The sequence below is a fragment of the Myxocyprinus asiaticus genome, chromosome 28, assembly GCF_019703515.2.
Source record: "Myxocyprinus asiaticus isolate MX2 ecotype Aquarium Trade chromosome 28, UBuf_Myxa_2, whole genome shotgun sequence".
NCBI classification, from domain to species: Eukaryota; Metazoa; Chordata; class Actinopteri; order Cypriniformes; family Catostomidae; genus Myxocyprinus; species Myxocyprinus asiaticus.
In genome coordinates, this window is record NC_059371.1 from 41,266,404 (window position 1) to 41,281,076 (window position 14,673).

General features: G+C 40.7%; 1 protein-coding gene across 2 annotated transcripts in view; it reads right to left on the reverse strand.

The window, feature by feature from the left end:
• LOC127418576 (zinc finger protein ZFP2-like) overlaps positions 1–14,673 on the reverse strand; it is a 74,117-nt gene that overhangs the window by 26,049 nt on the left and 33,395 nt on the right. The window contains exon 4 of one of the 2 annotated variants that reach the window (XM_051659198.1): positions 5,524–9,606. The exons of the other annotated variant lie outside the window; for it this stretch is intronic. Within the exon in view, the coding sequence (XP_051515158.1) occupies positions 8,600–9,606 (1,007 nt within the window). The 3' untranslated portion in view covers positions 5,524–8,599. Of the gene's footprint in view, positions 1–5,523; positions 9,607–14,673 lie in introns of those variants that run through there. 2 annotated transcript variants of the gene reach the window in all.

The following is a 14,673-nucleotide window of genomic DNA, read 5'->3' on the forward strand; positions in this document are numbered from 1 at the left end:
TGTTTCCCCTGTCAAGTCTTGTGTTCCATTGCAGGATGAACCGGTGGACTTATCCGGAGAACCGTTGACATACCATGACTTGAGGGCGGCGTTCAGCCGGTCCCGCGCCACGACCCTTCCTCCTCATCAGCCAGACGACTGTGTGACTGAACTGCTTCCTGGCCCTTTGCCACTTCTGGGATGGCTCCCAAGAGGGAGGCCATGAACAGTTATATCAATGATTCTCTGGCAACCGGTCTCATTCGCCCTTCCTCTTTGCCGGCAGGGGTGGGGTTCTTCTTCGTGGAGAAGAAGGATGGCTCGCTTATCAGGGGCTGAATGACATCACGGTGAAGAATCGCAATCCTTTACCTTTGATGTCCTCAGCCTTCGAACTCTTGCAGGGAGCGTCCGTCTTTACAAAGTTAGATTTACGCAACGCTTATCACCTTGTCTGGATTAGGAAGGGGGATGAGTGGAAGATGGATTTACATTTTTTAATTATTTTTATCCCCTTTTCTCCTAATTTGTAATGCCCAATTCCCACTACTTAGTAGATCCTTGTTGTGGCACGTTTACTCACCTAAATCCGGGTGGTGGAGGTCAAGTCTTAGTTGCATCAGCTTCTGAGATTGTCAATCCAAACATCTTATCATGTGGCTCATTGTGCATGACACCGCGGACACTCCTAGCATGTGGAGGCTCATGCTACTCTCCGCGATCCAAGCACAACTTACCACATGCCCCACTGAGAGCGAGAACCACTAATCACGACCACGAGGAGGTTACCCTATGTGACTCTACCCTCCCTTGCAACTGGGCCAATTTGGATGCTTAGGAGACCTGGCTGGAGTCACTCAGCATGCCCTGGATTTGAACTCACGACTCCAGGGGTGGTAGTCAGCGTCAATACTCGCTGAGCTACCCAGGCCCCCCGAAAGACGGCTTTTAACACCCATAGGGGGCACTTTGAATATTTGGTTATGCCTTTCAGATTGGTCAACGCCCCGCCGTCTTCCAGGGGCTTGTGAATGACATGCTTGGAGACATGGTCGATCATTTTGTGTTTGTCTATCTTGATGATATTCTGACCTTCTCCCAGAATATCCAGGACCATGTGCAGCATGTCAGGCAGGTGCTTCAGCAACTGTTAGAGAACCGGCTGTTCGTCAAGGCGGAAAAGTGTGCTTTTCATGCACAGTCGGTTCCGTTCCTGGGGTGCATCGTTTCGTCCAAGGGAATGCGCATGGACCTGACTAAGGTTAAAGCCGTCTCTGACTGGCCAACCCCAGATTCTCGCAAGACATTGCAGAGGTTTCTGGGGTTCGCTAATTTTTAATCTGAGATTTATAAGGAACTACAGTCAGCTCGCCGCACCTCTGACGGACCTCACTTTCACACACACTGACTTTTGTTAGTCCTTGCAAGCTGAGGCCGTGTTTTCTAAATTAAAGGAGCAGTTTTCTACCACACCCATCCTAGTTACTCCCGATCCTGCAGGTCAGTTCTTGGTGGAGCTGGATGCGTCTGAGGTTGGTTTGTTAGAGGGTTCGGGGGTACTTTTTTCATAAGAACCTAGAGCAGTGTTTCCCAACCTTTTTTCTGCCATGGCACACTTTATACGACTAAAAAATTTTACGGCACACCACTATCCCACAAAGCTTACCATCGTCAATATTTTCCTTTTCAAGAACTTGTCCATGTTTTCTGTCCGTCTTAGTAGCATGTTTACTTGTAATGTTTGAAATTTGGTGGCAAGAGCGCTAAATGGGAAATGAAAAAACAAAAAATGTGCTTCTTTTCTAATCTGTAGATTTGCCACAACAAATTACAGGGATGCAAACTCATGAGGGGCGAAAAAGGTAAGACTGGTCCACAAAATTTTTTTCTGGGGATATTTTTTTTAAAATATAAAATATAATATTTAAAAGCACCAATTCCAGTTATTTTAGTGATTCAAGTTTATTCAAGTTTACAATTGTGCAGAATTAGCTGCAAAATAAAGAGTATTTTGGTGAGGCTAGCTTCTGTTTCACAAATTTGTTCAATTTTATTTGTTCAGTGATCCCTTCTGGAAGTGTCACTAGGTGGCGACAAATGAGCGTCTTATGTGCTATGAGTGAGTCAGTGAATCATTTTGAGTCCTTCATGACTGAAATCTACCAAGAGACTTTATAGTGTTTAAGCATTAAAAGATCAAAGCAGATCTATAGTCTTCCTTCAGTCTGAGCATTATTTTTCATCCAAAAAGACAACAATAATAGTCTAATAATGAGTATCAATGACGTCCTTACCATCTCCTTTATTAAAACTTGCATGGCTACAAATCTACTGACTTCAGTATAAGAATTATAAACGCAAAGCAGATCTACAGTATCATTTTCCTACAGTAACCTATTTAAACTGCTGAGCAAGGCTTTTATCAGAAAAGACCACAATAATAGACAAATAATAATAATTTTGAGTTTCAGTAATGTTCTTTCGTCATTGTAAAGTGTCGCTGAAAGCGTCACAGAGGTGCGATTTTGTGAGTTTGCCACATAAAAAAGCAGGAGGTGTGCACAATAAACATTGAAAACATGTATTTGGAAGAGAGAAAAAAAACCTTGCAGTTGCTTTGATAGCAGAAAGTAATAAAAGGACTCATTTATGTTTAGGTCTAAGAGTTTTCTTGGTGAATTTAAATTAGTTGAATAACTGGGGTCTCTGATATTCGTAAACGATAAGGTAATATTTAATTAAAAGAAATTATGAGACATTCAATGTCTCTTCAAAATTTGGACAGTTTTAAAATATTTCTTGTTGCTTAGTACTCTTAAAAACATTGGTGAAGCAAAAATGTGTGTGTGAAAAACACTGGTGTAAAGTGCCGTCATTTCATAGACTTCAATGTATTCTGAAGTACTGACGTGAGTCATGTGAAAGACCCTTAATGCGTATAAATATCAGTCACTTTTGCACATTAATCATTTCTCTTCACAATCACAAAAGTGACCGATTATGGTTTCAAAATGGCAAATTGCTCCAAAAGGTGAGGAGTTTGGATCCCTGAAATTATTATTATTTTTCATGCATTTATTTATTTTGTGGAATTTAATAATTTTCCACGGCACACTAGTTGGGAAACACTGACCTAGAGTATATTCATAGTGCCAAATGCCTAAACTCTAGACAGGCTCGCTGGGCACTATTTTTCACGCGTTTCAACTTCATGCTGTCTTATCGCCCGGGCTCTAAAAACATCAAGCCTGACACCCTCTCTCGATGTTTTGAGGTCGAGACCTCCACTGCCCCACCGGATACCATTCTACCTGGCACTTGTGTGGTGGGCATGGTATCCTTGGAGGTGGAGGCTAAAGTCTGTGTGGTGTTTACGAAATACTGCGGCCCCCGCCACGTGCCCAGCGGGCCGGTTATTTGTGCCACTATCTGTCCGGACACACGTCCTACAGTGGGGTCACTCATCCAAAGTCGCTTGTCGACTTGCACTCAGAGACCCATTAAACAGTGATTCTGGTGGCCATCATTAGCGCAGGATGTACATTGATTCGTAGCCGCTTGCCCAATTTTTGTGACTAATAAAATGTCCTGTAAAACCCCCAGCCAGGCTCCTCCAACCGCTGCCTGTCCCTTCGAGACCCTGGTTGTACATAGCCATGGATTTCGTAACTGGTCTCCCCACTCCCAAGGCAACACAGTCACTTTGACTGTAGTGGACCGGTTCTCGAAGGCGGCTCATTTTATTCCCCTCTCCAAATTACCTTCATCGAGGTAGACAGCAGTAGCAGTCATTAACCACGTCTTCCGCATCCATGTGGTTTCTGACAGAGGCTGCCCCCAATGTCTGTCACGGCTCCAGTGAGTTTGTTGGTTTGTTTTGTCATTTTCTCTCCTTCATGTCTCGCAGGCGTGGTTGGCATGCTTGATCAGCGTTTCCATGGGAACACTGATTGTTCCCGGGGGAATGCTGATCATGCCACTGATTAGCATGCCAAGCAACACCTGTTCTCCCCAATTCACTCCCTTCTTAAGCCTGTCGTGTTCTCAGTGTCTTTGCTAGATTGTTGTTTGATGTTGAGTACTAACCTCACTCTCTCTGCCTAGTTGGTCCTGTCTTGTATATCTGTTGGTTGCCATCCAGTATTGCTGCATGTCAGCTGGCCTTCCACGGAGGATACCTCGTCTCTGCCTGTGTGTCGGGAGTTAAGTTTGCTCATCTCTGCTGGGTGTTGTTCTGCATCTCACTAAGCTTCAATGGAGGATTCTATGAATCTGTTCCTGACTTCCACAATGCACACACTCATCCTACAAACACTCTTCACAGATTGCCCCTTGCACATCTATGATGCGCACACCATTGGAGATCGCTTCCCGCTGCTGCAGCCGGTGTCGTGATTTTCTACATTCCTCAACCCAGTGACTGCTCATTATTACTGTTAATAAATCCTTTGAACTGTTCCTCTGCCCTTGGGCCTATTTGTCTCACTATCGTTCGTTACAGTCTGCCCATCAAACTTGTTTACTGAGGATAAATTATATATGTAGTTAAACTATTTTATAGAGATATAAAAACCTTTTTATTTGTATGTTGTTTATTTAACTGTTACTTGCATGCAAAACGGAATACAATATTAACAGTATTCATGACATTTTTTGATCCGCAGCAGTTGCGGGCATTGTTGCGTGTGTGCTACATGATGATCGCAAAAGCTTGTCACTTTACATGTACCTTGTAAAATGCCCTTAAGCATCTGGACATTCAGTTCTTTACTGAGTAAAAACGTATTATAATTTCACATACGGAGATGTCCATTTTTCCCTCAGGTAACCCAAAGTTTTATATTGCGTCTGTGGGGTGCGAGACGAGAAGCTGTGGCTTTAACAGCAGAATCACTTTGAGCCTTGACTGACAGCATTCAGAGAGATCTGTAGTTTTATTCAGTAAATAAAGTTCTCTGGATTCCCACATTGAGTTTTACCTGTATTAATGGCCATAAACTATAAAATATTTAATGGAAGTGGGGCATTGCAATCTATTTTTTAAACAATAATCACGAAATATCATTTACATGAGGAAAAAGATCGCATTTAATTCAAGGATTAGAGTGCATTCCAATGTTTTTTGGAAAACAATGGCATGCAGATGAGCTTACCGGGTGTGTGTGTCCAGCGGGTTTGTAAAAACTGGATATCATCTTTTCAATTTCTTTTGCATTGCTGAAGTGAAGTTTTTTAGGTCCTGAATGTTTTTTTTAAATCTAAAGTGAAGCGCTCACACAGCTGCTCATCCGTGCTCGCACTCCACTTCCGCCTTATTTTTGATTTGTCGATTTGGCAATTTTGTAATAGAGTAATTTTTGTAATCGAGTAACCAAATTAAACCGAGTAATCGTGACAGTTCTAGTATACTGTGTGCGATCTGATCCAAAATGCGGAAAACCAAAGTATCTTTTGACTTCAAGACATGAAGCCAAAATGTCTATGCAATGCACACAACAACACCGTAAATTAAAAACATAAAACGAGGATTCAATAATGATGGGGATGAAATATTCTTTATTAAACATGGAAATAATATGCTTAAACATGCAATATAACAATTACAAGAAGTCAATTTCAGAAGTTATACATATAAGTAAACATGTCACAGTAACTTCCCCCGACAATGTACATACATCACAATCGGTATGGCCGTAGCCCACTGTCCTACCTGGTCACTAGAGGACACCTTGCAAACTAAAGCACATGGTCGTGCTTTAGTGGTTTTGTGCTTTGTGTGACTGCAACAAGGATTCGAAACTTGTTGGAACATGACAGTCATGGGATGGAGCCAACAGCAACAGAAACAGTGAACACACTGTGACCGTGATCTCAATCCTGGCTCGTTAACGCCGGGAAAGTGAGTGGCAGACATCGAAGTGACCTGTGTCACGCCACAAACTTGATCCTGGCTTGAGACAGTGGGGAAAGTGAGATGGCTACTAGGCAACACATAGGCGCCTAAAATCAACAAATTTTCGACATGGCAGTCTTCTGGCATAGCATCAACAACAGCAAAAACAAGCATAGAAGCAACCTGTGTCATGCTACAATCTTGTTCCCAGCTTGTGACAGCAGGGAAAGCAAGAGGGCTACTAGGCGACATGGAGGCACCTGAAATCTCTGTGTTAAGATATGGCAGTCTCCTAGCATGTTGACAACAATGGTAGAAACAGGGCGAACTATCCTGTGTTAGAGGAGAAGAAACACTCTCGCTTGTGGCTCACAACGGCGGGGAAAATAAAAATAGGATTCCTGACAAATTTAATGAAGGGTGTCACTTCACAGACACCGGGCCACGCATAGACCTGCCAATTCCTGGGCATTCATCTAAATTGTGGAACATTACAGCATTCATATCTGCTCCTATCACTGTCCAAGTGTCTGACATGTTTGAGATAAGATGTAATTGAAGAAAAAAGGTAAGATCAGGACTACAGGGTGCATAAATTGAGAGGAAAGCTCTCTATCAAAGTCTTGATGTGAGTTATTCTGCCATCTGAATCTCATAAGTGATGTCTCATAACAAGATTCTTCCATAAGAGAATAATAATAATAATAACAAAACACAAATTTTCATCATTCAGCACTAGCACAATGACCAATAAAACTAGCCCCTAACCAAGCCAGTCTGCCTACCACATCCCTTATGAAAATCTCTGTCCCTACAATGTCAAACACCTTAGCAGACAGTACAACCTTTGGTAGAGTGCAAACTGCATAAAGCAAAATATTTCATTCAAACATTTAATTTATATAAACAGTAAGTCAGAGATGCACCGTAAAAATTTTTTAGAGACTGCGTATGACTACAGTACTTTGTTTGGCACTCACCGATACCTGTTTTTATAAAATACTGTAATTGTCAAGTACAGTGCAGTGGGGTTGGTGAGTTGAGGGTAGCATATTTAATATTTTCAAGATCTTGGGGGGCCTGGGTAGCTCAGTTAGTAAAGACGCTGACTACCACCCCTGGAGTTCGTGAGTTCAAATCCCAGGGCGTGCTGAGTAACTACAGCCAGGTCTCCCAAGCAAAAAAATTGGCCCAGTTGCTAGGGAGGTTAGAGTCACATACTGAGTGCACCTTTAAAGGTGCAATATGTAACAATTTTCATGTAATATTTGCCTTTTTTTTTTTTTGCCAATGTGTGAACGGCATGTAACACAACTTAAAAAACGAGCCCTTCCCGGACTTCCTAGGTTGCCTATTAAAGCCTGTAGACTGATTTTCATATGAAGGAAGTGGGTCGCTTTTGCTGGTAAAATCCAAAGGATGTGACATTTATGCATGCTACCAAGAGCTTTGCCTCAGACAGTAGCTTCTCTTCCACTATTCAACAGCGACAACAAACTGCAACACTAGGTAACGTTATCTTAGAGATGGAATCCAGCAAACGTCCGGCTCCCAGCACAACATCGACTCCTACACAAACTCAGAGTAAGCCAAAAAACAAAACAAAAAACATTTATCTACTGAATCCCATCTGGCTAAGCGGAAACGTGATCGAGCGAAAACTAGTGTGAACATCGGCAGGGCATTTGATTCCTGGAGGGAACTTCGTTTGGTTTTGGGGATCAAAACCGACCCTAAATTGGCATTCTTCTTATTGGACAGGTAAGCTTACATAATTGCAAAACATGTGAAATATAGTGCCATAAGGATTGATCTGTGTAATTTTAGCTAAACTACAAAAACACATTAAATGAATGCTAGACAATGTTCACGATAATGCAAAAAGACCCATTCATTAGTGTAACATAAGGTTATATAGAAAATATAAACATTCTATTATTATAAAACAATAGCGCATCGATATATCAAAATGACAGTTGTGATGGAATCACATCAATACTGAATTGTGTCAACACATTTATAATGTACAGTCTATTTTATAAACAGCTACTGTCATCATCCACCAAATTTAGCTAACAGCTATTGATAAAGCTGGCTAGCTAGCCAACGCCGACATAGGCTATCATATAAATGCAGTCAATGTATCATGCAAAGAAATGTGATTACTTCAAACTACTGTCTCACATAGTCAGACCTATATCCACACTTTGTTTTAGCCCTGTTCCAGCACTGGAGAGTCAAATATAATATACAGTCTCAAAGTTTGTAATAAAACAATCATAACTGTAATTTTAATTATGCTACCTCATCTGTCAGCATGATGCCGGTGAATCACGTTCAGTCTCTTTGTACGTTACGTCATTGTTTTGGACGATGCTCGCTTGCTCGCTTCCCTATGGAGTTCTGGACCCCGTTTCCACCTGTATTTAGTGCAGACCACCTGTGATCGGATCACCATCTTAATATCAGGTGGAACTGGGTCATTAATACAATGTTGAACAAGACCAAACTTCACCATAACAGGTGATTTTAGCAAATGACTCTTCTTAGATGATGCTGTTCTTTTGGAAGAAATTCCATCTTTGGGATTATCTGAAATTTCAACTATTTACTTGAAGCATTGTAACTGAAGAAGGGACTTCTCTCTGTGATTACTTTGGGCAACACCTTTTCATATGAGAAACTACATGACTTGCTGTGCTGAAACTCCTCCCACATGAAGAACACTTATGTTTTCTCTCCAGTATGAATTCTCTCGTGTGTTTTCAAGATTTCTGACTGAGTGAAACTCTTTTCACAGAGTGAGCACTTGTAAGGTTTCTCTCCAGTATGAATTCTCTCGTGTTTTTTCAGGTTTTGTGACCGAGCGAAACTCTTTTCACAGTGTGAGCACTTGTAAAGTTTCACTCCAGTATGAATTCTCTTGTGTCTTTTCAGGTTAAATGACTGAGTGAAACTCTTTTCACAGTGTGAGCACTTGTAAGGTTTCTCTCCAGTATGAATTCTCTCGTGTGTTTTCAGGTTTTCTGACTGAGTGAAACTCTTTTCACAGTATGAGCACTTGTGAACTTTCTCTCCAGTATGGATTCTCTCGTGTGTTTTCAGGTTTTCTGACTGAGTGAAACTCTTTTCACAATGTGAACACTTGTAACGTTTTTCTCCAGTATGAATTCTTTGGTGTTTGTTCAAGTTGCTGGCTGATGTAAAGGTCTTCCCACATTCAAAGCACATATGAGCCGCCACACCGGTATGTATTTTCTGGTGTTCTTTAAAATAGGACACACGTGCAAAACTCTTTCCACAAAAAGAACACTTGTAAGACTTCTCATTTGTGTGAGTTTTCAGGTGTGTTTTTAGGTACGCTGCCACAACAAATGTTTTACCACACTGATCACATTCAAATGGTCTTTCTCCAGTGTGACGGAGGAGATGAATCTTGAGATCTTGTGCATATGTAAAACTTTTCCCACACTGATGGCACAAGTAAGGCTTCTCTCCAGTATGAATTCTCATGTGGACATTAAGATCTCTTTTAGATGTGAAACTCTTTCCACATTGAGAGCAGGTGAAAGTATTTTTTGATGCTCTTCTTCGCGACTTTAGTGAGAAATTCTTCTTAGTTTTTGAGTCACTCAAAGATTTTTCTCCAGTTATTAAATCATGATGTTTCTGATCCTGAAGTTTCTCCTCAACTTCATTCAGCTCTTGATGTTCCTGTTGCTCTTCCATCAGCTCTACATTGAACACAGTAAATTGACAAAAATAAATTCAAGAGGGAGAAATGTGAAGAAAACATCCATTACGGCTATGTTCAGACACATGTAGCTGAATGTGTCCCAAATCAGATTTTCTGCTCAAATCAGATTTTTTTAAGAGAATTTAGCCCATATCAGACACTAGTCTGAACAGCCGATGCTCGTTAACTTACCCGCATGTGTATAACACTCCCTGAACGTGTATAACAAACACAGACATGTTCATTATTTTAATATGCATAATAAAATAACTTATTACCATTTTTATTAGTAGTTTTTTTTTTTTTTTAACCAGAATAGGACACTTAATGACTACCTAATAAAATATCTGCAAGTGATGAAAGACCAGATGGATAAAGATATTTTAAACTAAGTCATTTGCAGTTGTATGGTAGAATTTAATTACCATTGAAGCTCAAGAATGTAATATTATGAGCGAGACGGCATTAAATCGAAGGACAGCAGGAAAAACAGCATTATATACTATATTGGCAAAAGTATTCGCTCTGCCTTTAGACGCATATGAACTTAAGTGACATCCCATTCTTAATCCATAGGGTTTAATATGACGTCGGCCCACCCTTTGCAGCTATAACAGCTTCAACTCTTCTGGGAAGGCTTTCCACAAGGTTTAGGAGTGTGTTTATGGGAATTTTTGACCATTCTTCCAGAAGCGCATTTGTGAGGTCAGACACTGATGTTGGACGAGAAGGCCTGGCTCGCAGTCTTCACTCTAATTCATCCCAAAGGTGCTCTATCGGGTTGAGGTCAGGACTCTGTGCAGGCCAGTCAAGTTCTTCCACACCAAACTCGCTCATCCATGTCTTTATGGACCTTGCTTTGTGCATTGGTGCGCAGTCATGTTGGAACAGGAAGGGGCCATCCCCAAACTGTTCCCACAAAGTTGGGAGCATGGAATTGTCCAAAATCTCTTGGTATGCTGAAGCATTCAGAGTTCCTTTCACTGGAACTAAGGGGCCAAGCCCAGCTCCTGAAAAACAACCCCACACCATAATCCCCCCTCCACCAAACTTCACAGTTGGCACAATGCAGTCAGACAAGTACCGTTCTCCTGGCAACCGCCAAACCCAGACTCGTCCATCAGATTGCCAGATGGAGAAGCATGATTCGTCACTCCAGAGAACGCGTCTCCACTGCTCTAGAGTCCAGTGGCGGCGTGCTTTACACCACTGCATCCGACACTTTGCATTGCACTTGGTGATGTATGGCTTGGATGCAGCTGCTCGGCCATGGAAACCCATTCCTTGAAGCTCTCTACGCACTGTTCTTGAGCTAATCTGAAGGCCACATGAACTTTGGAGGTCTGTAGCGATTGACTCTGCAGAAAGTTGGCGACCTCTGCGCACTATGCGCCTCAGCATCCGCTGACCCCGCTCTGTCATTTTACGTGGCCTACCACTTCGTGGCTGAGTTGCTGTCATTCCCAATCGCTTCCACTTTGTTATAATACCACTGACAGTTGACTGTGGAATATTTAGTAGTGAGGAAATTTCACGACTGGACTTGTTGCACAAGTGGCATCCTATCACAGTACCACGCTGGAATTCACTGAGCTCCTGAGAGCGGCCCATTCTTTCACAAATGTTTGTAGTAGCAGTCTGCATGCCTAGGTGCTTCATTTTATACACCTGTGGCCATGGAAGTAATTGGAACACCTGAATTCAATTATTTGGATGGGTGAGCGAATACTTTTGGCAATATAGTGTATATGTAAGGTAAGAATTATTTGCAATTATTTCAGATTTCCATTTACTTGTATTTGCGTTTTGATACAGTTTGAGAAATATAGAAACTGTTTTCTGCATGGGTGACATGAGCAAAGAGCTGTGTTACACAGCTAAATCTACCTCTGCATGTTTTCATGCACATATTTTATTATGTGAAATTCAAATGAACCACTGAACCCAACTGTTGAAGCCTAAAGTTTTATTTTATTTTCTTAAAAAGGAACTGCATGTATCAATATGACTTGAGATCTAAAGTCATAACAGGCATATTCTGTGGTAAATCAAGCGTGCAAGTGACAAATGTTCCATTAGATATATGTAAAAATCATTAAATCTGACCTGGCTGCTCACACTGAAGGCACATCGGAAAAAATCAGATACGTATCAAATAGAGGTCGACCGATATATCGGTTTTGCCGATTAATCGGCACTGATAACAGATTTCTGGAACTAATGGTTATCAGCAAAAATCCACACAGATAGTTTTTCCCCATTGCGTCCAGTGCTGGAGCAGCTGGGAAGGGTCCGCTGTCGTTATACAGTATGAGAGCAACCTCTAGAGGTGAAATAAAAACTTCACTGATGCCTTTTGGTGTTTGTTTTGACACGTGAGATTACACTCTGCATGGAGAGGAACACTTCAAATGCGGATTTAAAACATCAATAATGAAAAGGTAAATATACAGTACACTACGGTACATGTTTTCATATCATTATAAAGTAATTCATTTGTTGACTAGATGCTGCATTAGTAGAGAACAGCAGTATGTTTGCCGACAAGGCTGAGAGGAAACTAACATTAAAGCTAACCAAGTGGTAAGAACAATGTGACAGAAATACACGCAAGTCCTACCCAAATGTTTAAATGTCACGATTGTTACCATTTATTACCATCTATTTGCATTATTTTATATCCTGCTGGTCACATTTATGCATTTGTTAGCCAGCTAAGTTGCATATTTAAAGCTAGTGACATGAGAAAGCAAATTAATATCTTCATGCAGCCGAGAGAAACGTATAAACAAATCAGAAACACATCTGATTTCAATTTAGAAAATGTAACCTCACTGTAATACGATGACTTCAGATTGATCACATTCTTGCACTAAAAAAGGCTAGACACAGCACAACAAATAGTTTAGCAGAAAGTAGGCATCTCAATATGCTCTTAAAGTTCTTTTTAATTAGACACATCATCTAAAAAAACAACGCTTCTGCACAAGATGCTGAATAAACAAAAACAAAGGGAAAAAAGACAAAGTTTGTCTAGCGAGTGTTTACATAGAAAAACCAATGCATGGTTGCAAAAGCATTTGGTGTGAACAGCCCCTTACAATTGGTGGAGGTCTTTGGCCGTTGCGTCTTGCTCTCTTATAAGCGTTTCTCAGATTAAGCAATGAGTTGTTTAAATGCTTTGTTAGGAAAGATGTTCAACTTGGAAATGTGTGTCTCGAGATTCATGCATTCATTTCCTGTCTGTTGTGTTCCATCTGATTGAACAGCCCCTGGCCTGGGCTCATAGTTTGAGCTGCTTCACCACCGAGTTCAGACGAATACCACTGCTATCTGTGAATATTGCTACACTACATACAACTGTACTGAATAAAAATCAATGTGGTTATTATGAAGCTTGAGTCTGGAGTAGTTGGAATCAGAGCAAGTGTAACACCATGTGAACTGTCTATTGAAGCACCCCCCCCCCCCACACATTTTACTTTTGACTTAACATTTGAGAATATGGACTGACTTAAACTTTTTGTTTATTTATTTTATGCACATTAGTTGAAAATGAAATGCTCTTTTTTAACAGCCAGGATAGGAATGTTCTATGCAATAATATAACAGTGCTGAATGGTTTATGTATTTATTGTGCCCTCTTGTGGACTAAGGAAACAACGTCAACTTAAAAATCAGCTGACTTTAAAATTTGATTATTAGTTCATATATATTAATATTTATATATTTATTTCATTAAAAAATTACAATACATTTTCATGGTTCAGTCAGTACTGTTTATTGCGTGTTATTTTTTCATTCAGTATCAGTTTTACAAACTATCGGTTGATTAATCGGTTATCGGCAAGTACTGTCCAACTTGGTTATCAGTATCGGTAAAATCCACTATCTGTCAACCTCTAGTATAAAATGCGTTTTTCACTGTCCAGCAAGACCGCACAAGACGATTTAAATGGTATTGTGATAAACATCATCTAATGTTGCTGCACTGCTCAACATGTACCATCTGTAGCCACTCACACCATGGGTGCCCCATGATCACACATCTCTGACTAAAGCACTGAACTGAGACCTTTTGCCGTTTAGTAATCGTGTAAGAACATTTTGTGATTTCATTCTTAATTCAAGCAATCGAGCAGCCTTAAAAGACACCATATGGATATCTTATAGGTCAAAATCAGCAGGTTTCAGAGTGTTTTGGGTGGTTTTCTCCTCATTATGTTCAGTAAGTGCCATTTACAACTGTCACGTCCGCAACACCTTGTTTTCTTCATTAATATGAAAATGACAAAGAATACAAATTAAATATTACATGTTCTTTGGAGTGCCAACCCTTCAAAATTATGTGGCTATTATTATTTCTGGATTGTGCATTTAAATTCACATTTACAAAGTGTGTCTAAAAAAACTAACGTCTGCAGCTTTTGTCACAGTCAAACAACAGATCCTCCTGTCCCTCTCCACCCTCTCTACTCTGGACATCACAAGAACTGTGCTCTGCTGGTTCAAATCCTATTTAAAAATCAATTCAAGAAAACAAAAAAACAAATTTAATGGCAGAACACCCCAAACGTCCATTATATACAGTATTTGTGATTTTTGCTGTGCAAAGGGCATGGTTGGATATAATACTTAATTCTACATGAATGAATTATTCTGGGCTGAATACTAAATGCTTCTTGTGCAGGGTGAGCAAGAGAAAAAGTGGGTGTGGCGTCAGGCCTCAGAGAGACATTTATTTGAAATAATACATGTTAGGAGGTAGTTAGGGATAGTACTGACAAACACAGAAGGCAGAGTCCAGATTATATCACTCATATGCGGGGAATAAGAAAGGCACACATGCATCAGATGGGGCGGCCATTAGTTTTAAATTTGGAACTCAGCTCGTCAAGAGTGTGGGAAAATACAGCTCTGTGTGGACTGATCTTCCTCTTTTCTTCTACAGTGATTGTTGTCCAGTTGGAAAGTATCACTGTTGTCTTACTACCACTATTACTACACGGGAACTCGGGAGGGTAGCGTCACATGGGGTAACCTCCTCGTGGTCGCTATAATGTGG